At 50.1% G+C, this 25323-nt stretch overlaps 2 protein-coding genes across 3 annotated transcripts in view; one reads left to right on the top strand and one right to left on the bottom strand.

Moving 5' to 3' along the window:
- Nucleotides 1-4223, top strand: POU4F2 (POU class 4 homeobox 2). Of its 2 annotated transcripts, none has more exons than XM_063415095.1 (2): nt 1-2734; nt 3178-4223. In XM_063415095.1, the coding sequence occupies exons 1-2, from the start codon at nt 2439-2441 to the stop codon at nt 4127-4129; spliced, it is 1248 nt and encodes a 415-aa protein (XP_063271165.1). In that variant the 5' UTR covers nt 1-2438; the 3' UTR covers nt 4130-4223. The 2 variants fall into 2 exon arrangements, with proteins under 2 accessions (XP_063271165.1, XP_063271164.1); XM_063415094.1 differs by having other exon boundaries at nt 1-2744; nt 3188-4223.
- A 10725-nt stretch (nt 4224-14948) lies between these two features.
- TTC29 (tetratricopeptide repeat domain 29) overlaps nt 14949-25323 on the bottom strand; it is a 78689-nt gene continuing 68314 nt past the window's right edge. Inside the window, exons 11-12 of the mRNA XM_063415255.1 lie at nt 15451-15573; nt 14949-15068 (exon numbers count right to left, since the gene is read on the bottom strand). Coding sequence (XP_063271325.1) covers nt 15485-15573 — 89 coding nt within the window. The 3' untranslated portion in view covers nt 14949-15068; nt 15451-15484. The remainder of the gene's footprint in view (nt 15069-15450; nt 15574-25323) is intronic.

The raw sequence follows: 25323 nt of genomic DNA, 5'->3' as shown, positions 1-25323 counted from the left end.
CGCGGAGAGTCCCTGCAGCGCGGAGAGCCACCGCGGGGACCCCCGGGTCACCCCGGGCCCGGCACCGGGGAAAGTTGGCCCAGCTACGCGGCCGCGCCGCTCCGCGTCCCGGTGGCGGCCGTTCGGAGCGGCGATGAGCGCTCGGCGTTTTGGAGATCGCCTGTCAGTTGCTATTAAAATCAAGATTAATTCATATTAACGATATGCGTTCTCAATTCTCCCGTGTGACAGCATACATTAGAACAACTATCGCGAGTAATTAAACTCAGTGCGGGAGGGGTTAAATGTATAGCGGGGGGGGTTCCTCCTCGCATTTCTCTCCGCCAAAGTTGAGCCGGAGAGCCGGGCGGGCAGAGCCCTTTCCCCGGCTCAGCGCACCCGGCAGGCTGCCTGCCCTCGGACCTCCCCGTGCCAACGAGGTATTCTCTTCTTTTTCTTCCCTTTTTTCCCCCCGCACACCCGTTCTCCGCACAGCTCCCGGCACGCCCGCGCCGAGGCGCGCAGGGCTGCGGCCGCTGCCGGGGAGGAGGGGGCGCAGGAGCGGCCGGGCGCTGCGGGGACCCCGGCGGAGGGAGGCGGGGGACAGCGGCCTCCCTGCCAGCTCTGCCAGCGCTGCCAGCCCTCTGCCAGCCCTGCCCGCCACGGGCGGGCCGCACCCGCGTGGGCTCGGCCCGCGATCGCCTCAAAACGCGCAAAACATTATTGATGGCTCTTTCTTGGGCGTTGGAGATGCTCGATGCTTTAGACTAATTAGACAAGCCAAAAGCCTTTTGAAGATTAAGCAAATTGGACAACCCTTGTTAATTAGAACATAATTTAAAGTTTGAAATTATATCACTCATGAAGTAGCCTAATTAGTATGACGATATGTTAATAGCCTACCGAGACACGAAGCGCGGAGGTTTGGCATGAACTCCTTAAAGGCTTGCAAGAAAATCCTCTTTCCTATGTTGTCATTAATAAAAGATTTCTATAGACTTCAGCCTTTCAACGGTGACATACAATTTATAGTACACACAATGCATTAGCCCATAGTGCTGCTCAATTTTTTTACTATTATGAAAACTAATAAAATCGTCAAGCTGAATTAAGCATACAAATCAGATGAGGCATAACAGATTACATATTGAAGCGCCGTGTCTCCCGAGCCTAAATGAAATTTCAATCTAATAATTCCTTCCTGGCCCGGCCATAATTTGTTTAGAGATGTTGTTCTACTTCTTTCCAAGCGCTATTCACACCATAATTAAATGATACTCAAGCTTTTAAGTTTGATTTATTTCATTTCTCCGAGCTGGCGACAGTGAGAGCTGATACAATGTAATTTTTTTTATTTCCCTTAAAATTACCAAGTCTGCTGTTTAGGTGAGAAATTAAACACCTAAGCACTTATTTTAACCTTACTGCTGCAAAGTGAAATTCATGGAAATAAACCCGACCACCTCCAGGAAAGCTGACTTTCCCCGATTTCTTTTTTCTCTTTTTTCATTTTTTTTCCTTTTCCATTTCTTTTTTTCCTGTTAGACAGGCGTGGGAAATTGGCGGGCTAGCGGTGCGCTGTTGCAGGAGGATGCCCGCTGCTCCCCGCCGATGGGGGACGCCGGCGGGGGCAGCCCCTGGCCGCCGCTCCCGGCCCTTCCCCGCGCTGCCCCCGCGCAGCGCCCGGCGCGCCCCCGCCCCTGCCGCCCCCCGGAGCGGTGCCGGAGCAGCGGCGGGACACTCGGGCTGCAGGTGCGTGGTGAGCCCGGACCGGACTTTCCCCCCATCCCCCCTTTTTGTTTTTTTCTAATTATTTTTTCTTTTCATGGAGGGTGGATTTGAGGCGGCGGGGTGGTCGCTTCCCCCTCCTTTTTCCTTTTTTTTTTTTTTTCCTCTTTGGCTTTTTCCCTCCCCTTTCCGGGAGGCGACGGGGCGCGGCGGTGAGTGTGGGAGCACGCGTGGGCGTGGGAGCGGCGGGGGGCGGGCAGGGAGCGGCGGAGGAGGGGGCCGGGGCCGAGGAGGCAGGCGCGGAGGGCCCTTCCCGAGGAGTTGGGCTGTAGTGACAGGCGAGAGGGGAGGGGAGGGAGGGGAGAGAGTAAAACCCACCGGCGCGGCGGCAGGGAGGGCACTTCGCGAGAGGCGAGGGCCGGCGCCGGAGCGGAGGCGGCGGCGGACAGCGGCGAGCGCCCGGGCGGAGGGCGGGCAGGCGGGCGGGAGCATCCCGCGCATCCCCCGCGCATCCCCGGCTCGCCGGAGCCGCCTCTCCCTCTCGTCCCCGGCGGGGCTCGGGCAGCCGGCTGGGGGACGAGTGGGATTTTTTTTCTTTTTTTAATTTTTCGGGCGGTGGGGGCGCGGGGCTCCTGTGGCTTTTCCGGGGGGTTCGGGCCCCCGGCCCCGCGCCCCTGCCCTCCTCCGGCGGCCGGCTGCCGGCGGGCCGGGCCGCGGCGGCGGCGAGAACCATGATGATGTCTCTGAGCAGCAAGCAGCCTTTCGGCCTCCCCCACGGCGGCGGCAGCGGCGGCGGCCTCCACGAAACCAAGTATTCGGCCCTGCACACCGCCTCGCCCTGTCCCTCCGCCGGCGCCGCCGCCCCCGCCGCCAGCTCCCCCAGCAGCACCGGCACCGGCGGCTCCGCCGGACGCGGCTCCGGCTCCGGCGGCAGCGGCAGCGGCGGCTCCGGCTCCAGCTCGGGCTCCGGCCCCGGCGGCAGCGGCGGCGGCGCGGAGGCGATGCGGCGGGCCTGCCTGCCCGCCCCTCCGGTAGGTGCCCGCCGCCCGCCGCCCCACTTTAAGGGGAGCCCCTCGGCGGCCCCCCGGATCCGCCTGATGATTTTTTCATGGCCGTGCAGCAAATCACCCGGCGCCGCCGGGCGCTCGCCCAACTTATGCATGCGGCGGCTCTTGCCGCTCGTATTAATTTTTATGACCTGGGATGCTGCGTGCGGCTGGTGCGTGTGTCCGTCCGTCCGTCCGTCCGCCCGCCCGCCCGCCGCGGCTCCTCTGCGCGAGCGGCTGCGCGCCGCGCCCGCTCCCTCGCCCCGCTCGCTCCCTCTTCTCCTCTCCTCTCCTCCCCCCCACCACCCCATCCCCCCTCCCTTCTCCAGGATTTCTCTTTTAACATGCTGGGAAGGTTTTAGTGGCACGGCGGAGTGCGCGGGGAGGCGAATTCCCTGCTGAGCGTTATGTGTGCCTTCTATTTGCAATTGCAGAGCAATATATTCGGCGGTCTGGACGAGAGCCTGCTGGCCCGCGCCGAAGCCCTGGCAGCGGTGGACATCGTCTCCCCGAGCAAGAGCCACCACCACCACCCGCCGCACCACAGCCCCTTCAAGCCGGACGCCACGTACCACACCATGAACACCATCCCCTGCACCTCGGCCGCCTCCTCCTCCTCCGTGCCCATCTCCCACCCGTCCGCCCTGTCGGGCACCCACCACCACCATCACCACCACCACCACCACCACCACCAGCCGCACCAGGCGCTGGAGGGGGAACTCTTGGAGCACCTGACGCCGGGGCTGGCGCTGGGGGCCATGGCGGCCCCCGACGGCGCCGTGGTCTCCACGCCGGGCCACGCTCCGCACATGGCCGGCATGAACCCCATGCACCCGGCGGCGCTGGGCATGGCCCACGCCCACGGGCTGCCGGCCCACATGGGCTGCATGAGCGACGTGGACGCCGACCCCCGCGACCTGGAGGCCTTTGCCGAGCGCTTCAAGCAGCGCCGCATCAAGCTGGGGGTGACCCAGGCCGACGTGGGCTCGGCGCTGGCCAACCTGAAGATCCCGGGGGTGGGCTCCCTCAGCCAGAGCACCATCTGCCGCTTCGAGTCCCTCACCCTCTCCCACAACAACATGATCGCCCTCAAACCCATCCTGCAGGCGTGGCTGGAGGAGGCCGAGAAGTCCCACCGCGAGAAACTGGCCAAGCCCGAGCTGTTCAGCGGCGCGGAGAAGAAGCGCAAGCGGACCTCCATCGCCGCCCCCGAGAAGCGCTCGCTGGAGGCCTATTTCGCCCTGCAGCCCCGGCCCTCCTCCGAGAAGATCGCCGCCATCGCCGAGAAGCTGGACCTCAAGAAGAACGTGGTCCGCGTCTGGTTCTGCAACCAGCGCCAGAAGCAGAAGCGCATGAAGTACTCGGCGGGCATCTGAGCCGGCCGCGGAGCAGCACCGACAGCATCAGCGTCACCGTCACCGACACTAAATTCCATGAACAACGAGAACGACGACAAGGAAAGGAGGAAAACAATCCCAAACAACCCCAGCCCACCCTGCCGCCCGCCCCGCGCCCAACTTTCGGGGGGAACTTCCCCGCAGAGCCGCGCCCGGACCCGCCCCGGCAAGTACCGCTGGTTTTTATTCCTAACAGACCTCGCCCGGGTGGCAGCGGGGTGGCCACGATGTCATGGCTTTCTCGGGACCCAAACTTGAATCTAGAGTTGAGGCTTCGCACCGTGAGAGACGTCTCAAAAGTATTTTGATTTAAATAATAATAATAATAATAATGATTAAAAAAAAGATGGCAGGTTTTTCTGCATTTACACTGCGTATTATAAATATATAAATATATATATATTTTTACTGTGGTTATTATCCTTTTCCTTCTCTGGAGTTATAACGCTTAGGGAAAGAGCTGATCCTGCTGTGTTCACTGGTCTTCAAAAGCTATTATTAGATTACTGCCAAACAACCCCTTGTAAATTATTAATTTATCTCTCTAGCAACTTCATTTTGTGCTCATTCTAATTAATTACACCTCTTTAATCTAAGTCTTGATAAAAGTAAAAAAAATTGTTAGTGAGAATCAAATATTTTGTGTTGGTAGGATTTATGAACGTGAGCTTTTCTTCTTCTGAATGTCCCTTTTGGCCATTTGTAAATTGTCACCTGAACCTAAGGTATTTCTCTGGCGAGTATTCTTATTCGTACGGCGTCGGCACCCTATAGTAGATGTCCTACATTATTTGTGTAGCCTGATTCACTGTCCGAGGTATTTGTTTACCGCGTTACATATTTAATGGGGATTCCCACATTGTCCCCACCGCACGCTGCTCCCGAAGTGAGAAGGACGTGGCCGCGTAGGTGACAGCGCTGGGGGGCGGGGGGTGGTGGGGTTGTCGCTTCGGGTTTCTTGCCAGCACAATATCCGTCTCTCTCGATTTCAAAGGTGTATCGCGACGGTATTCACACCGGCTCGGTTATTTATTTATCTATCCGGTTGCTTGTTTGTTTATTTATTTATTTGCTCGGTTATTTATTACCTTTAATTGCAATACTTTTCCACGGAGGAAAGTCCCTTTTTGGAGGTCTGTTTGTAGAAAAGCCAAATTAAAATTTGTAGGGAAGGGGAGCGAGCGAGCGAGAGAGGCTGCACTGCTTGTAAATTCACAACCGGTTTGGTACATTTCTTTTTGGAACAACAACAATAAACTGAGGGTACTCGGTTGGGTACCTGTATGTATTGTAAATATTTCATTGGCGTTGACGCACATATAGATATATTCTTACAGATTTCGCTGTATCGCTATTCTATCCGAGACTGTTTGAAGTCTTAAGTTCTGTATATGACCCGATTTCGTTGGTTTTTGTTTGGGTTTCTTTTTTTTATTTTGTTGGTTTTGTTTTGTTAATAGGAGGTTTATTTATTCTGGTAATGTACTAAGTTATTTTTAAATGTTGTTAAATCGTCTTTCATTAAAAAAAAAAGAAAACAGAATTTTTATGTTTCATTGGCAAAGCGCGTTTGCCGCTTCTTGTTTTTCCACCGCCAGCCTCTGCCCGAGCTCCGCGCCGCTCCGGGCAGGGGGAGCGGCCCCGGTCGGGAGCGGCCCCGGTCGGGAGCGGCCCCGGTCGGGAGCGGCCCCGGTCGGGAGCGGCGGCAGCACCAGGGACAGCTCCGCGGCTCGGCAGTGCCTGCGCGGGGAGCGGGGACGTGCGGCTCTGCGGTGTCCCCGCTCCCCGGGCCGCTCTGTCCCCCCCAACCCCGGCCAGGGGGAGCCGAGGGTGCCCCGCAAGCTAAGGCGAGAAAATAACCCCCACATTTGAAAAGGGAAAAGGAATTTCCCCGCGCGGCGCTCACAAAAGCCGGGGAAAAAACCCCGACGGCGGCGGGCGAGGGGGGGAGGGAGATCATACACGAACCACGATTAAGTATTCATATTTCCGCCCAGCCACCAGCTCCAGCTGCAGCTTCAAAACCGCCCGGGCACGCCGAGGGTGCCGGCGGCTCCGCGGGCGCGGAGGCAGGGCCTGGCGCCCCGAGGACCGGCGGGCACAGGCGCCGTGTCCTCGGCGGTGCCCTCCCCGCGGCCCCCCAGCCCTGTCGCTGTCGTTACCGTCGCGGCCCCCGCACGGCACGGCTGAGCCCCGCGGGCGCGCAGGGCGGGCTGCCCGCTCCTCCCTCCGCGGCCGGGGCTCGCCGCTTTTTGGGGGGGTGGCCCCGACCCTGCGCGCCCCGCCGGGAGCCCCCCAGGCGGGGAGTGCCTCCCTGCCCGCTCCCCCCTGGGCTGGGCTGCCGCGCAACCTCCGCGGGCGCGGGGCTCGTTCCACGAGGTGAGGTAGGGCAGGAGGAAGCGGGGGAGCGGCCGTCGGGGGGCCAGGGTTAGGCCCTCGAAAACAGCAGAGTCCCCCCAGACCGTGAGCAGGCGAAGGCAGCGAGCAGCGAGCAGCCCCTGAACCGCCGCTGCGCCCTCTTAAATGAGCCATTCACTTAAAGGCTATTACGGGCGAATTAATAAATTACACAGCGAATTATTAAATCCAGATAATTACAAGGAATAAGTAAGTAATCATTAGTTATCTCAGCTAATTACTGTGGGTCAGAGCGAGCGAGAATGTGAAATCCTCCTCGGGAATTGAAATTAACTTTGCACTGTGAGTCTCTCTGCTTGACATCCCCAGTCTGTAGGCACATGGCAGCTCCCCTGTGAGCTGGGCTTTCTATTTAACTTGGAGAGAATGGAAATAAAATTAAGTGGCGATGTGATAATAGGAAGCTGCTTAGAAAGCAAACGCGGTGGGTTTTATTTTTTCCTTTTACTGCCTGGAGATAGATCGCTCTCTAGTTTGCCAAATTAAAAACCTGGGGCAATTAGCCGACTTCCCCCAGTACCTGCCGGTCCCGTACTTGCAGGTGATTAACAAACGAAAAGGCACGGAGGAGCCGGGGGGCTGAGGGAGTGTGGGGGTGCAGAGGTGCCCGGGATCCGGGAGAGCCGGGCCGGGTGCCAGGGCAGCCCCTCCGCTGGCCGGGCCGAGCAGGGCTGAGGCAGAGCGTGCTTTGTTTTGGGAGACAATAAGCTGACGAGCTCTAATGAGGGTCCTCGCCTCTTCCGTTGATCTTTCGCCAGCTCCTCCAGGAGCCCCCCCTCTCCCCCAACACCCATCCACAGCATCACTTCCCGGCCTTCCTTCACGTGCGTCTTTTGTAAACAGCAGATCTATAGGCGGAGATGCTCACGCTGCTCTCGCCGGGCTTTGCCCGCATTAAAACAACAACAACAACAAAAACAACTGCTGTGCGTGCACGGCGAGGAAAAATATCTCGGTTTCTTTGCCTTTATCAATTGCAATTAGGTGGACAGTCTTCCCCCTCTTTCCTCGCTCCAGTCTGGGATGATAATTAAAATTTAATGAAGCCTGGGAGTAGCAGAGCTCTGTCTGGGGACTGTAGAATAGAATATTTTAACTGTACATTTACACCAAGTGTCTGGCTTCAAAGACGTGACTGCTTTTAATCTCGAATTAGAAAACCACAGACCTGAAATTAAATATTAGCCACCCTCGGCTCCCCTTCCTTCCCGCCACACTGTCACGCCTGTGTTTGCCTGCCTTGCCCCACGACACGCACACATCCGCGTCTCGGGTCTCCAATTACCCTCGCGTTAATAATAAATGGCTTTGCCGGGGTGCGGGTTTTCCCCTTTCTTTTCCTTTTTTTTTTTTTTTTTTCTTTCTTTCTCTCTCTCTCTTTTTTTTTTTTTTTTTTTTTTTTTTTTTAATAGGGTTAATGCAATATTAATTGCTCGTAGCTGCTATAAGAACGCGCCGCGTTTTTCCAGGAACAAATCGATGGATCGGGGCGTCGAGCGCGGAGCAGGAGGCGCAGCCCCGGGGCCGCCCGGGTGAGTACGGCCTCCAGCGGGGCCCTCCGCGCCCGCGCAACTCCCGCGCCCCTTCCCGCCCCGGCCCCCAGCCGCTGCCCCGCCGAGGATGGGGGCGGGCAGTCGTTTTCCCTCCCCAGATCCTCTCTCGGAGGAAACCCCAGCAGTGCCCACTCCTGGGATAGCCCAGCTGGTTTGTGACCCCGCCGCGGTGACCGGGGTGGAGACGATGAAGGGACTACGTTCCCCTCCCTCCTTTATGGCTGTTGTTGTTTTGGCAGGTGAGACCCCCGAGCTCTCCCGGAGGAGGGGAACCTGCCCCGCGGCTGCGGCTCAGCGCGCCCCGCAAAGGTAAACGAGGGGCTTGGAGGGAAGACGAGGACACACCGCAAATCAGCGGGGCGGGGGGTGGGGGTTAGAAGAAGAATCACAGCCCAACAGCCAAAAAACTCCCCCAGGAAAATCCGCGGGTTCCCCCAGACAGCCGGGACCCCCTTCCCAGGGCAGGGGAGTTGCTGACCTGCTGACACGGCTCCTCCGTGCGGGAGCATCCCGGAGGCCGGGCAGGGCCGGGGGTGGGCGGGCAGGAGCCGCGGCCGCTGCGCGGGATAGGTCACGCCTTCCCTGGACCGGGGCCGGGCCCTCAGCTGGCACTTGTTGACAAAAAAAAAAAAAAAAAAAGAAAAAAAAATTAAAAACAAGAAATAGAAAGAAACCAACCTAAAAGAGCAAACCAACCAAAACCCTGCCCCCAAACCGGCCACCACCCCCGAACGAAAACAACGGAGGGATAAAAGAGGCGCCCGCAGCGCGCCGGGCGGCAGCTGGGACACTCCGGGAGCGTGTGTGTGTGCGGGGTCCGGCTCCGCAGATGGGCGGAGGCCGGGTTGGTCTGGGCCCCCCGCGGGCGCTGGGCACTGTCCCCTGCCCCCTCCGCCAGCCCCAGAGGGACAAGCCTTCGGCCTCCGCCCCTCCTCCCGCGGCCGGGGAAGGCGGGCGGCGCTGGGGCGTGGAGCGGTGCCGCGGTGCGCGGGTGGCGGTGCGGGCCCGCGGAGCTTGCGCGGCGGCGGGGCCGGGGGCAGCGCGCCCCGTCGGGCTGCGGCATCGCTCGGCGGCGCGCCGGGGCTGGGCTGGGCTCGCCTCCCCGTTTATACAGAACAGGATCATTTACATAAAGTCCTTAAGGCAAATAACTGTTGGGGCTCTAATTTATATCTGATCGAAAATTAGCCGTCATTATGCGCTCCATTAGCAGCGTCTTTAATGTGCTTCTAAGCACCATTTGTCAAGCGGCTTGTTAATATCCTTCAAGTCTTTAAAGTTGAGAGCTCATTAAAGAGTGCGCTCTGTTATTGATGTAATTTAGATGAGTTTGGAGGAGCGAGTGCGCCGCGGACAACCTGGATGAGCGGGGAGAGGCTGGGGCTGCCCCCGGGGCCGGGGAGCAGCGGCCCCTCACGGTGTCCCCTCATGGCGGCCCCTCACGGTGTCCCCTCATGGCGGCCCCTCACGGTGTCCCCTCATGGTGACCCCTCACGGTGTCTCCTCATGGCGGCCCCTCACGGTGTCCCCTCACGGAATCCCCTCACCGTGTACCCTTCAGGGCGGCCCCTTCAGGGCAGCCCCTCACGGAGTCCCCTCATGGAGTCCCCTCACGGTGTCCCCTCACGGAGTCCCCTCACGGTGTCCCCTCATGGCGACCCCTCACGGAGTCCCCTCACGGTGTCCCCTCACGGAGTCCCCTCACGGTGTCCCCTCATGGAGTCCCCCCACGGTGTCCCCTCACCGTGTACCCTTCAGGGCGGCCCCTCACGGTGTCCCCTCACGGTGTCCCCTCACGGTGTCCCCTCACCGTGTCCCCTCACGGAGTCCCCTCACGGCGGGCCCGGGCCCGGCCCGGGGCCTGCTCCGCGGAAGGGCCGGGGGAACCCGTCTGGGCCGAGGCGGAGTAAAGCCGGTTAATAATGTGCAGACGTGACTCCGCCGCCTCTCCCCCACTCCATCGGAAGAGCATAAAGGCCAATAAATTACCTCCGCTGCTTATCTGAAAATCCATCTCTCCTGTCGCCTTTATTTTTTTTCTTCCCCTCGGCGGGAGGAGACGCGTTTGTGCAGCGCGCTGCAGCCGCCCCTCGAGGGCGGGCTGTGGGGCAGCGCCTCCGGGGGCTCCGGGGCCCGGCTCGGGCGCTCCCCGCCTCACTCCCGCCCAAGCCGGGTGCCTGTGGGGGCAGCCCCGGCTGAGCTCCGTGTCCCCCTCCCGCGGGCAGCGCGGGGGCTGGCGGGGAGGGTCCTCCCCTGCGCCGCCGTCCCCGGGCTTCCCCCGGGCAAAAGCAATAAAGCGGGTAATTAGACTGCTAAAGACGGATGTAAATAACGCGGAGGAGGCGGCGGTGACAGGCGTGCGGCCCCCGGGGATGGGGAACGGAGCCCGCAGTGCCCGCCCCGAGGCGCTGTGAGGGGTGCCCGCTGCCCCGGCGGCCGGAGGGACTCACCGCCCATCAGAGGGGCCCCTCGGGCCCCGGAGCCCCCCGGGCGTGCGGGGCAAGGGCCGGGGCAGGGGGGCTGTGTGGGGACACTGCTGCAGGTACCGGCAGCTTTCAAACCCCGCCGCGGGGGCTCCTTTCACACAGGCTCCTGTCACAGGGGTGTCTCCTTCACCCCACGGCACAGCGACACACGGACACCCAGGGTGTTTTTCCTAGCAGTGTGATGTGTGAGCAGCCACATGTGTGATCCAGCCCTGCTCTGCTCTCTGCTGCTTCTGCAGACTGGCAGGGATGCAGGCACCAGAGACCACCCACCACTCACCTAAAGCTTTCTCTCTTCTGTAAAGCCTCTTCCCCGCTGGGGAGGTCGGGCTGTGCCTGGCCCGGATATGAACACCAGAGCCTCTTCCCCCACCAGCTGAGCTGCTTTGTCTCCTGACCCAGGCAGCAATCCATCCAACCCGTGGAACAGCCTGGATTAGGGCTCTTGCCCCCACGCAGGTGTCCAGGCAAAGGCAGCAGGACTCGATGCGGTTCTGGCCTCTCCAGGACCCTGCTGCCTGTCCTCTGGATGATCCCAGAGCAGCCCTGTGTCCCAGTGCCTCACACGTGTGCTGATGCACAGGGACAGCTCAGGCCTGGCTTGGAGCCAGGGGCTGCTCTCCCCGGCAGCCCATGGGGATGGAGCAGGGGGCAGCCCCGGGAAGGTGGGGAAGGGGTTTCCTTCTTTTAGACAGCTGCTAAAATGTTTTCATTTAATCAGCCGCAGCACGCACGGCTCAGTTAAACAGCTGGCACCCGCGCTGATGCGCGGGGATGTGTAATTTTGATTCCTACCTTTCTGTTTCAAAGCTGTGTCGTTTTCAGCACTTTGATCCAGAGACTAAACTTACTGTGGCATATTTATGTATATGACATTTTCGTTTGCTCCCTTATTTATTTATTTCTGCAAAACACAGCACTGACAAGGTTTCTAGTGCCAAGGCAGAGGTGTTCTCTGAAGGAAAACACACAGTCCAAACTCCAGCGTGTGCTGCAAGAATCCTCTTTTAAACCTGTCACAGACTCCAGTGGCAGGAGCAGTGCCAAAGTGTGGAACAGCTCATGCAGGAAAAGGAGAAACCAGGCTGGGGTGAGTGACAGTGTATTTAATGCTACATTCCAATGGATTATTTTTTAGTTTTATAAGGATTCATCTTTCTAGAGTTTTACAATTCTTTCAGGGTCATGATGGCAACTCAGTGCCTTTACCCATCCCTGATAGCAGCACACTGATCCCCACAACATTCCCAGGAAACAGGGATGTGCTGCTATCCAACCTTACAGCAGAGGAAAACAGACAAGTTCAGGATGGATGAGGAAATGGAAAGAAGTTTCCCAAGTCCTGAGAGGGCTCTTAGACCTGGGATCAACCCTGCCCCATCTGACAACACCTCCAAAAAACCGAACCAGTGCCTCCCTTGGAATATCTCACTCCCAGGACACTGGCAGTAGGAGATACTCCATGAAATACCCATTTCCCTCAGAAGCACAGCAGGTTCTGGTGTCAAATAAGGCACAAACTCTGGCTGACACCAGAGGATGGAGCATTAATAAATCTTTCAGTACATGTGATTTTCTGCCTTTTCCCTTGTGTGGGACACACATAGGGTCTGTCATCTCTGACATCCACTCTGTTGCACAAAACCTGTGGGGACATATCCACAGCTAAACCCCTTCCCCATCTGTTCTGTTGACCTGAAGTGGGCTTAAAACACTTTTTGAACTGGTTTGAGGCTGGGGACAACAGAGGCACCAACAGACAGGGACAGCCATGTGGAGTGTGGTTCCCCCTGGAAGCCAGGTCCCATCCATGACTGAGCCACCTGAGGAAGAGATGCTGCTCGTGTGGACACCTCAGCACGTGGGGCACCTCCTTCACTCTTTTTGCATGTTTTAGGCATGACAATCTTTCAACTGTTCCTGACTGAACAGAGAAAAATCAGAGGCTTTTCTCACATAATGGTACCTTACATCTGAAGGAGGAAAACCACCTGCAATTACAGGATAAATATAATAGAGAATTTTCAGTCCAGGCTTTCCAGGAAGAAGATGTTGCTCCACCTTTCCTCTCACTTCAGAATTGCAAGCCTTGCCTTGATCTGGAAAGCACTGTGCTCATACTACAGGCAAATACGATAACCCAACATCTCAGAACATGTGTAGTTCTTTATTTTGAGGTACCTATAGGCACTTTTGGCTGGCATTTCATCACACCTTAATCTTCTTTCTGCCGAGGCAGAGTCACTCTGATACACTGTAAGACAACATTGCCTGCCACCTTACACCCCAGGCACTGAGCTGTAACTAAGATGCACACTTGATATTTTTTGTGCAAACACCTCTGCAAAGCCAGCTGCACGACAGTGTCACACAATAAACACAATTTGCTCCTAAAACTCCCTGATTTTCAAGAACAGAACTCACCTGTTTATTACCTTGCCATAGGATGATAAATTTCCCTTATTTTTATTAAAAGCTGCATGATGTAAACGTGTTAAAAAGTACAGCAGAGTTAATGCTCTAGGGGATTAATTCATTACCATTTTCACAAGCATATCACAGTTATCATGTGCAGATTGGCAAAAAACAGTGAAAATCATGGATGCTATTTAACATAACTACACAATAACTTTAGAGACACATAAACAGAATGTTCAGTTCCTGCAGAAATGTACATGGGGTTAAAAGCCAGTAAGACTTTAGAAACTTGCCATAGATAAATTGATAATTTCCTTTCCTGGAAATATTGGTGTAGTTTATGTTATTTTATGTACTTATCTATTTTTACTAAGAAGCCCAAATTCAATTATGTCATTTCTTTTGACAATATTTTGATAAAAGAAATTCCAAATATCTAAAATTAGCTGTCATGCTATACTTACAAAGATTAGAAGAGCTTCTAGGTTAACAGGACTCTAAGATACTATTTGCAAAATTGTGCTGGTTTTAGAATGTTTTTCTTATTTCATATCAATACTATTAAAATATAAGGTGGAAACTTAAGAGGTAAACAATACAGATGTTGTCTGTATTTAATTTGTATCCTGTCTCTCTTTCTGGTTTCCATAAAATGTTTAGCTCATTTTAGCACTCAGCAAAGAGATTTGTTGCCTGTGTGTGCATAACTGCACGTGGGAATATTTCTATACAACTTTTCAGCCTTGCAAAAGCTTTTTAAATTAACACTGTTATAATAAGCATGGTGTTCAGACAATAAAGACCTATAAACAAAAGAATAAAATTATTGAGCTATTTGTATTTAAATTGCATGTATACAGCAATTTGGATCAAAAATAGTCTAATAAGAGCTGGTTAATGATACATTATTACTACTCTTTAACAGGGAGAAACCCTATTGTCCCATGTCAACCAAATACTGGGACTGCAATCCTGAAGAAAACTGTGAAATGAGTTATTACCATGGCAAAAGCTAATGCTTGCTCAAATGTGATCATAAAACCTGATTATAGGTCTAATGGACCTCGCTACAAACCCTGAGTCTGGAAACCTCCATTTAAAGGTCGGCTGTTGGCAGTGATAAAGCTTTGTTTAGTTTAAAAGAAGGGGTTTTCTAATATGTGAAATTATGAATCACCGATTTTCCTACATAAACTTCAAAGGCTCCCAATATTTTGCAAAGTGGTGACTTCCATCTCCTGTCCTCTCACTCCTCCTGGAGCCAGCAGCGATGGCAGCAGGCTCTGGGGACTGAGAGGACCACAGATGTCAGTGCCCACGTGTGGAACCCACTGGCAGGAGTTCATCAGCTCAAAACGGGACACAATGTTTGACACAGGGCCCAAAATCAGAGCTTCAGCTCATTTCCCAGGAGGAACGCACTCAGAATTTCAGTTTACCTGACGGTCTGACACGCAGAGTCCCAGGCTGGGTCAGGCTGGGAGGGAGCACAGCGGGTCCCGCCTCCAGGCAGGGCTATCCCGCAGCACACGGACGGGATCGCATCTGGATGGGTTTTAAACAGATCTGGTTGTGTTTGCAGCCCAGCCTGGGGTACAGATTGGATCAGAACTGCACCACAGTGTTCCACCCGGGCGGGATCTGCTCTGTTCAGCTACAGCTGCACCCCACCCATCACACACATTCACTGGGGGCTCTGTGAACGAGTCTGCCCGACCACAATCTGCATTTGAAGAAAACTCTCCAGACACATTTGGAGCCCGATCTTACAGGCATTGAGCATCTTGGGTTCCCATTCATGTTTAATATCTTAACACGAGGATCTTGACACTTTGGAGGACACTAAGCAATGGGGGCACAAAGTAAAAACTTTCTCTTCTACTACTCTTTGTCTTTTTAAAAAATTATTTCAATGACAGATGCTTTTTATGATAACAGCATTTAATGACAAAAGCCTTGCTGAAATTCCTACTTTGTTGCACTACTCTTCAAGGATCTTCCAGTACTCATTATACATCAGCTTCTCTGTCAATAGAAGGCATCCTGCAGAATAAAAAACAGCAAATAGAAAAATATTAAAATGTCAGAAGTTTATGTATATACATTGATATCTACATGTTTTATATATGGGGTTGGCATCTGATTAATCAGATTTGTTTCTGTCTCTAAGGCTTATTTCTGTAAATTAAAAGTAATTACACGATCAAAGGCAATTAAATTCCAAAACTGGGAATATGAGTAAAAAAACTGAGGGAAGTGTGAATTCATTCATTTATGAGCAGGAAAAATACAATTATTCAGACATAGTAAGATAGAGATGATGTGTAATTGCCTGTCAAAATCAGGTTAAGTATTGACAGCAATGACATTTTGTAAAAATCAGCAGATTGCTATAAAATCTGTGGATTAAGAGCAAATACTGTACCAGGAAGATCTAGAACTGGTGCCTTGGACGGAGCTCACAGAGGCTTTGAGGCACTTGTCTCAGTACTTGTATCTGTACTTGTCTCAGTACTTGTCTCTGTATTTGTCTCTTTACCATGGTCGGCTATTAAAAAAAAAAGTGCATGAGTGTTTTAGACTTACAACACTTTTAATGGTTAAAAAGTCTAAATGGTTTAATGAAACACATGGCCTATGGTAAAAAGTCACAAGAGAAGGAACTCTGAAACCCACAGAGGTGAGTCCCATAAAGCAAAATCCCAGAGAGGCAGAACCGGCAGGGTTTGTGCTCCCATCTCTGTGCAGCTCTCAAACAGGAAGGACAGTGGCACCAGTGGGGGTACAACGAGGCAGAGTTTGGGAGAGGACAATGGCCGGGACAGCACTGGGGGATGGCAGCAGGAGGGACACCGGGCAGGGGAGGGGTCCAGCAGGGCAGGTGCCACTTCTCAGGGGGGTCCTCCTCATGGGATGTGGGGCAGGAACAGGGAGGGCATGGCTGGGCTCTCAGCTCCTGCCAGCCACGGAGCTCACCTGCTGCAGTGCCGCTGCCTCCTTCCATCCTCACTGCCTTCCCACACCTTTCCCCCCTCCTGGCTGCACTTTCTGCTCCGTCCCAGGGACTCTCCAGCAGCACCTCTCCCTCTGCCCACACCTACACCATCCCCGGGGCATTGCTCCACTGATCTGCTTCACCTCCCCAAATGCAGAAAGCACACATGGATATCCAGTCCACCATCCCTGGCATCTGTTCTCCTCAAGGCTCCTCATGAAGGCTCTTTCACAACATCCCCAATCTCTCTGTTTCAGTGCTTCACAGCCTTATTGCTCGCTTCCTTCCCTAACACTTAAGATAAATATTTATTGCAAATTAAACTGATTTTTCTCTTGTTCTACCTTTTGCAGATATGAAGAGCAACGCAACACTGTCCTCTTTCAGAATAACTCCTCATAGCTTGAGAGAGCTATGAGGAGTTATTCTGATAACTCCTTTTCTTTTATATTTATATGAGGAGTTATTCTGATAACTCCTTTTCTTTTATATTTATATGAGGAGTTATTCTGATAACTCCTTTCCTTTTATATTTATATGAGGAGTTATTCTGATAACTCCTTTCCTTTTATATTTATATGAGGAATTATTCTGATAACTCCTTTTCTTTTATATTTTCCTTTCTCTTCTCTTTTGGAGGCTAAGCAAACACAATCTCTTCAACACTTGAAAGGAACTCGTGTTTTCTTAGCTGGATCCTCCTCAATTTATCACAACCTCTTTGTACTGTGATGCCTAAACTGGACCTTAGCTTTCAGTCACAGCAGTACCAATGGTGTTTGTATGGCATCATAATTCAACTCATGGCCAAAAGAAATCATCCAGTTCTGGTGGGGGTGAAAAATAATGTTTGAAGCAGTGTCTCTGCTGCTGCAGTGTCTGGAACAGATTAAAACTACCGGACCACTCATGACTCAATAAAATTTATATTTTGCCATTTCACGGGCTTTTATTAAGTGTAATTGCTAACTAGGACTTATCCACGGTTGTATGCAGGTAAGAACAGGATAAGTGAATTTATGAAGAATACCTGAGAATCAGCATTCCCACAGTGAGTATGAGAGCAGTGTGTGTTGGTGCTTTACTCTGTATTTAACAATGGAGTTATTCCAGGTGACACCTTCTGAAACCAGGCCTAAAGTAAATGAATGGGAATTCTTTTCCTAGCAGACCCTAAATGAAAAAATCTAATAAAACCTAAACGGTTCCTGCATGGTTTGGGAACTCAGTCCATGGGAAGCAGCCCAGAAGTGCTCCCAGGGGTCAGAACCGCGCTGTGCCACCCCAGCCTCACACCAGGGCAGTGTCCCAGTGCCCACTGGTCTCCAGTGGAGGCACTTTGGTGGAGAAGTGGTGCAAAGTGGGTGACTCGGGCTCAGAACGTGGCTGGGTGCAGCAGCACCCGTATTTCCAGGCAGTCACACAGAGGAGCCTCTCTGACAGCCACAGACACAAATGGTCCAAGAGGAGTGGGGACGTGCCCATGACAGATGGGCAGTGACAGCAGAAATTGCTTTTCTCCAGCACCTTTTGGCCTTTTGCCTTCACACTTGGACACCAGGCTATTATTGCCTGATTAACAGTTCTGCCCTCCCAGCACATATGAAGCACATCAAAGATAACTGATGGAATACTGAGCCATAAATGTTTTCTTGGCATTTGTTTGGCCTCTGCTATTTGGAAACAATAAAAGCATCTCATATTCATAATGATAATACATATATACCACCACAGATCACACCATCAAGCATTCTCCTTCTACTTACTGCCCAAAATGTGGAGATAACATTAATATGTATTAATAGAATGCAAATATAATTAATCATAATAGGATGTCCCTGACATATTATCACTGCTGTTGATAAAATATAATTAAAATTGTCTGGTTGGATTTTAAGTGCAGCTCGAATTGGCATCTCTGTTCCTTCTGTTTCTGTGTGTCTATCTACAGAATGCTACACTTCTAAAAATCTCATTATTTCATGGTGTTTTTGGGACAAAACAATGCAGGGCTGCAAGTTCTTTACATTACATGATTAGTGAAAAGCCATACAAATGAAAGAAGGCCACAAAGACTGAAGCTACAGCTCCAGAGAGGGCAGGAATTTTAGGCACCATTCTCTCAAAGATTGTAAAGAAAAGGGAACAGACAACACCTGAGACTGCCCACGTGATGGGAAAGCATTCAAACCCAAGGTGTGCATTATTCAAAGACTCTTGGACTTTATCAAACAAGAATTCCACTGAAAACTCCATGAAGGGATGAAGTCATAAGAGGACCACTGTTTCAGGCAGCTGAAACCAGTTTGAAAAAAAATAAAAGGATTTTTTTTGAGGAGATGACAGAAGTAAAATGAGCATAGCACGCATGAGGTGACCCAGAAACCATTTCATTGTGCTTTCCAAATAAAGAAAAATGAGGTGGAGTCTGCTGAAGGTGGGAGGATTTCTGTGGGCTCAGGAAGTGCCAGGGCACACAAACACAGGGAAAGCCCTCGGCCTCCCCTGCTCCTCCAGTGCAGCTCCCCTGCCTAAGCAGGTCCACAAACAAAGCTTTATCTGCAACTCCTGCTAATGAGCCTGCATCTGACTCAAGTGTACTTATGGAATTAGTAATATAAGGCAGCATAGAGTTTTTATTACATCTATTTTCCTTTCACTAAATTAATTCCACGTATTCAGATCCACCAGTAGCCAATATTACCTTTTTGTCACAAAAGGGAGAGAAAGCAAGACCATCTCGATGTATTACCATGTTGGTATAACACAGCTGATCAGATATAACCCTTTATTGTATTTTGAAATTTACTTGCATTTTTAAAGGCCAGCTGCTTTGAGTTACATAATCTGAAGAATGATGTAATGTTGTAGGAATAGAGATAGAGCAGAAAATAATATCAGTGCCAACAACATGCTCATCCCATACTTGTAGATGATCTTCCTACATATTTTTCTGTCTTGATAAATGAAAATTGATGCAATGCCTTTTAAAAGCATGTTGGGCCTACCTGTGTAACCATGTACCCTGCCTCGGTTCACTTGGAATGGAGGCAGCTGTCCTTGGAGGTTTTATTAATATAAAGATTAATGAATTTGTACAATTTGGACATGCAAAGCATTTCTATCAGGCGTATTCCATTTAGAATAAGCAGTAAACCATATATAAGGGTTGTGTCAAAGTTTACTGAATAGGGCCCTTGGTAGCTAATGTAACATTTCTCCAACAAATCAAAGGTATTGTTCCATGCTCACATGAATATACAGTAGCCATTACCTTAAATTTAAAACTCACTGTGAGCAGCAAACACACTGTAGGGATATGAAGGCCATATTGTATCAGTGGAGTCTGCAGAGATTTTCTTCATATGGCTTTGCCTGGCTGAAATATATGTTGCAGTTGAAAGCTAAAGGGATTACTTTTGAATAGTCATCACAAAGGTTGATTATATTCGTATATCATTTAGCTGGACCCTGCAGGCTATTATTCCATTAGCTCTGCTGGCCCTGCACTGTCAAAAAGTTGATCGTATAATGTAAAAAGGGTCCAAGCCATGTTAAGGTATGTGCAGTAACTCGAAGCAGTAATCTTTTAAGAGCAGCACAGCTCTGTACTTGAAGGTAGATTGCATTTAAAATAAATACCCGCAAAATGGAACAAGCACAATAAACCTCTCTCTGTTTCCTATTTTTCCTTCTTTGAACAGGCTGGATGTAATTTGAGTAAGTTAATTGCAGGTAAGATATTGGCTGTGGAGGATTTTTTCATGCTCTCAGCCAAAGAGCTACACCTCCAAACAGCTCTGTCTTTAGTGAAACCCTCGCAGAAAGAACGCTTCTGGTGAAATAGGTTTGCTGCTTATGCCTCCCTTGCACATGCAAACACACACACATTTTCCTTCGGTGCTTAATAAAATGGATCTTCAGACGGTTCCATTATGTGCACGCCTTAATATTATTTTATGCTAAAACATGGACAGCGCATTAGACTGAAAGCATCTCAGTGCTCCGGGAGGCAGAGCAATCACAGAATATCCCCAGACAGAAAATGCTCCCACTGGGGAAACAGTGAAACAGCCCGGGCTAATGAAGCAGCAGTTATTAATGATGGGCATCTGGGAAAGCCACACGCAGCAGAGACGGCGCTCAGGGTCAGGATGGTCAGAGGGTGGCACCAAGAAATAGAAAAAAGATCTCCCAATTGCATTTTAGAATGAGTTTATGGGTGAGTTTTGCCTCAGTAGAGTTGTGCCTGTGCTTTGCCTCTGTCTCTCTAAGCAGGCAGAGAATGAAACAATTTAGGTGGTTTGGTTGTCTCAGCTTTCAGATCCTTGAAGGACAACTTGGCAAAAATAAATAAATATTAAACACGCACATGCAAGACCCTTAGGGCTTGTGGCCTAGCTGGAAGTGAGACAGTGCTTCTTTCATTAGACAAAGTTGTTTAATTTAGACTGTAAAAGCAAGAGTTGGTTCTCTTTCAGTACACCACATATATTATTCAGAGCAACGAATGAGTCTTTCTGAGTTCAAATGGGAGTCTTTAATTAACTACAGCAAGCACTTGAGCAGGTAGGTTTCTCTAAACAAAGGCCTCAAAGATGGGCAAGTTTATGAATGAGAAGCAGAATTTATTTTATAAGCTTTTGAAGAGCCTACTCAGCTGCTGTTGCTGATTTTACCAACAGAACACAGAACCAGAGATCAGACTGAATTCTCTTCACCAGGCACTGGGAACAATCCTTTTGCTGGCCACAGCAACACAGGGTGTTTAGTTTCTCCCTCCCAGTTTTTGAATGTATGGCCACGTTCTCCCAGACAACGTGTCACAACTTGAAAGGCCACTGCTTGTGTTTCCAGAGGAGGAGAGAGCTGCAGCTTCCACGCCAGTCCCCCACTTCTTTTGATGAGAAATAGATTCGCATGAAAAAAAGATTACACTGAAAAATGGAAATGGATTTTCTGTTTTATTAGCAGTAGCACAAGACTTGTGAGCTACTTTAGAAAGTTATAGAACTACAGAGAGTTTTAAGAAAAAGCCAGTAGAAGCTAGAATTTAAAAATAAATGCTCTGGCTAGCCTGGGCCCAATTCTCAAGCGATGCAGTCAATGCAGCTTCACTGAAACCAGCATGGTTATGTCAGCTTTGCCAAATTGCTTCAAAACAGATCTTTTTAGAAAACACTTGACTTCAGAAATTTTCAATTCACTTTGAATGACGCCACCCCAGTCACATTGTGTTGCTCTAGGAACAGCAGAGCCTGCAGCTGGCAAGCAGAATGTCCTCATGAGGTAGGAGCTGTCACTCCTGGCCTTGGGGAGTCACCGGGGGGCTCCCGGAGTGGCAGACACCAACGGGGCTGATGGAATTCTTGGTGCAAGGGGAGGAGAGCAGCAAGGGGCCAGCTGGATTCCTTTGGGTTTTATCCACAGCCACAGTGCAAGGGAGAAGAGGAAATGGGGTTATTTTGGCTTCCTTTGGGTTTTATCCACAGCCACAGTGCAAGGGAGAAGAGGAAATGGGGTTATTTGGGTGTTGCTGCTGGGGTCTGTCCCTCACTAAGTGCAAGCAGACAGCAGCTGCTGCTGGTCTGAAATGCCTTCCCAGGATGAGAGAAACCGTGCAAAGCCACCAGCTGAGAAACAAGAAGGAATTGCTCCCCAGGGAACAACTCTGAGAAGGATTCGGACAGATTTTTTTCTTATAAACTGTTCATAAAATTGAGGAAATCTATTATGAAATTATCTTAGGTTTGAAAACATCACAATTTCCCCAAATTCACAGAGTGAGTGGTGCACTTGAGACGATTCCAGGTGTCTGAATCTATTACAGACTGGGGCACCCCATGACTGTGCCATGCCCCTCATGGGGGATGTGAGAGCCTCTTTGGAAGCTGGATAAATTCTGGTAGAATAATAAACTGGTAGAAAACCCTGGGTACCTGTAATTTGATAATTTAACACCAGTCCATGCTCAGATGAATGTTTGGTGTGAATGCTTTGACACCAGGGCTTCCTAATAAAAACAGCAGCTGGATTAAAACCCGTGCTGGGATCTGTAAGTTCTGCTCAAACCACAGCCCCTCCTCACAGCAAAGCTCACAAGGTGTACCAGACAAAATTCACTGCTCTAAATTGGAATAAGACAGCCCTGCCTGGAGGTTTCAGAGTCTCCAGGTCACAGGTGAGCCTGCAGGCATGGCAGCAGGTACCAGCCCCACTGCCGGGCTCCCTGGTGGACTCTTTGCTGTGGCTCTATTTAATTCTTAATCTCCGCATCTCTGTTTAATTCCTGGCTGCTTTAGAGACCTGTTGGAACACAGCAGTTAAAAAAAAAATATTCACACGTGCTGCCAGGCCTCCCCAAAGAGCACTAACTTGACACGCAGGCCATGACAGCTGGGCTTGGACTACTAAGAAATCTAATCCAGCGTTTCCATCATCTCAGTTGTTGCCTTTCTTTCATTACAGTTTGACTCAGCCCCTAATGGATTCAGCTTTATAAAATCAGAAAAAGAGGAAAAGAAAGCAATTTATTCATGTTTCACTAGAGCCCACTGAAGACATGAATTTTCTCTAAAAATGCAAATTATTTTGTGCCACACAAGTGAGACTGGGCAGCTAAAGCTCTTGGAGGAAGGGTCTTTCCCAGGGCTAATGTTTTTATACCCAGTGATTGAATAAATCGATCCCTTTTTTATCACATCCCTTCTGCTCTCCTTTTTCTTCAGAAGAATGTAACCAAAGGTACCAAAGCAGGCTTTTTAATTCTGAGGGAACTGATTATGCGTGTTAATTCTGTTTTTAATCCCAGACATATCAAAATAAACACTACAGGCATGCGTGGCAGAAATCAATATCTCTTAAGCATCAAGTTAGTAAAAACAAGGATTTAGTAAGAATCCAAGATGTAAAAGACTAATGTACAAACTAAGCCCTTATTTATATAATGTGCTGTTATACAAGCTCGATATAAACCTGAAAGAAACTATTTCAGAAGAGCAGAAATGGTTTACTTGCATTGCATCAAAAATGACCCCATAAGACCTCCTTTAGTGAGCTGGCCCAGATATTTAATGTGAACATATGTTTTTAAAGGATTTCTTGTCTTATGTCCAGTCGTTCTTGTTAATTCATGGGACAGCATACTGCAGATGTGCTTTTTTCTGTGTTACATAAAGCAAAAATTACATTTAACAAGTGCAAGGTTGGTCATAAAAAATAAATAAAAATAGACTCTTAAAAGCTGGGAAATCACAAAGTGAAGCTATCAGTCATTCTTATTGAGAAGGGTGAGGACAATGTGAAATAAAACTTGCACATCTATGAGAGACATTCCTAATATGCCAGCACATGCCTGATATTTCCCTTTCTCTATAGGTTGCTTTCATTGGCTCAATATTTCTTCCTTTAGGGTAAACTGCAGTGCACATTTGCTCTAGATGCCCTCTCTGCTCATTGACTTCAATTAATAATAGTAATTAAATCAAACATTTGGAACCTATCTGCAAGTTTGTTCACTTGAAAAAAGAGAGAAACCAACGTTACTTTTTGTGTGTTCTACTTCTGGGTAAGAAATTTAAACTGCATGTTTTTGTTAATTGTCAATATAATTGTTTAACATGCTAATAAAAGAACTTTCAGATTACTTTTTGAGTACTAATCCAAATCTAAGTATTAATTTCTGCACCTTATCCATATGCACCATTGCATCTTCTGAAATACAAGAGGTCTGGGTGATATTACCTGGCTGGTCAGATTCTCAGAATGCTTCAGATATCTCCCCTGGATTAACAACTAGTTAAGGGTAGAAAATAAAGATAATAATGGATGGATTGATTTTCATTATGAAGAAACATCAGTAGTGAATTCAGCAGGGATCTAAGGCAGAATTTGTACCGTAAACCTTTAAATAAACCCCAACAACAACTCAAAATGTTAGTGAATAATGAAGTGACAGAACCTACTGCTGACAGGAAAATTATACAGGGTGATCAAAATCAAAACTTTAAAGAACCTCAAAAAGAGTTTATGACTGGGCAATAAAGCATCAGCTAAAATTCAGTGTTGATAAATGCAAATTGATGCACGTATGTAAAATGTCTTTTATGCACAGGGAGATTGGAGGCTCCAGCTTGACAGAAAGATGACTGACAGCAGGATCTAGAGCTGTATCTATCTTCATGAGTGCCGTGAAGAAAAAGAGTGAGAGATGAGAAGTTACTTTCTGCCAGAGCAAAAGTCACAACTGACACTGCAAAACCACGGGCCAAGGGCAGGTCCAGGGGAGCTGCATTTCCCTGCCACCTTCAGAGGGGTGCCTGGGCTGCAACACAAATGCACTGGAGAAGTCAGGGACAAGTACAGGAAAGGCTACAGCCTTTAAATGTATGTTAAATACAACGGGATCTAGATCCAGCTGCTTCTGGAAGTGCCTGACTTGCTGCTGAAGATACAGAGAACATCACACAGAGGTCTTCTCATCACACAGAGGTCTTCTCATCACACAGAGGTCTTCCCTCCGCATCTCTCGGGTTTGTATTTTCCCCACTCTGTCACTGCTGGACAGACACAGGACAGCCAGGCCCGTGGTCCAGCCTTTCCCCTATCTCGTGTTACTGTTAGAAAAGCAGGATCTCTGATCATGGAGATTAGAGAGGGGTTAGCATAAAAAACCTACAGAGAAACTCTTCCAATTGTTCCATGCAGGAAACAGGACTTGAACGACCTCTGCTAAACCCTGCCAGGGCTCTTCATCACTCTCTCAATGTCATCTTTTTGGTGACTAAAACTCTTTCTATCAAACTTGACATTTCTGAGCATTAACACCTATTTGACTCCCATTCCAAAGCTGCTAACAAACGATGGTTTGTGAGTGCTGACCCCTCCCAGATACCAAATTTATTTCATATTGCCAGATCAACACCGATTCTGCCTGTAGTGCTAAGTAAAGGCATTCAGACTGTTTTTCTATGGTTTAGCAACAACAGAACACATCAGCACTGCCGTGGATGCTGAACTGTCCCCTTCCCTCTACCCAAGAGCTGCATCCTGTGCTGTGTGTGCTGGAACTGGGAGCACACCAGTTAAAAATCCCACAACCAGCACTGATATTTACAAACAGGAGCAGCATTTCCTGGAGTGAGAGGAGTCTGCAGTCTGGTCTTCAGCTTGCAGATCATCTGCAGCTGCCCTGTGGGAGGACAGTTTTTATAAATAAAAGATTTGGGAACAGCGGTAGTTACAGCATTATTACAAAGTCCAAAAAAAGATATCAAAGGGCAGCCTTGCCTGTGTTGAACAACA

This window comes from Prinia subflava, chromosome 18, assembly GCF_021018805.1.
Source record: "Prinia subflava isolate CZ2003 ecotype Zambia chromosome 18, Cam_Psub_1.2, whole genome shotgun sequence".
Lineage (NCBI taxonomy): Eukaryota > Metazoa > Chordata > Aves > Passeriformes > Cisticolidae > Prinia > Prinia subflava.
This window is presented reverse-complemented; position numbering and strand designations above follow the sequence as displayed.

Excerpts from the sequence above, each read along its gene's own strand:
- POU4F2 (XM_063415095.1), top strand. The coding sequence starts at position 2,439 with ATGATGATGTCTCTGAGCAGCAAGCAGCCTTTCGGCCTCCCCCACGGC. Across the intron at positions 2,735-3,177 it reads CGGGCCTGCCTGCCCGCCCC|GCAATTGCAGAGCAATATAT; the intron begins TCCGGTAGGTGC and ends TGCCTTCTATTT.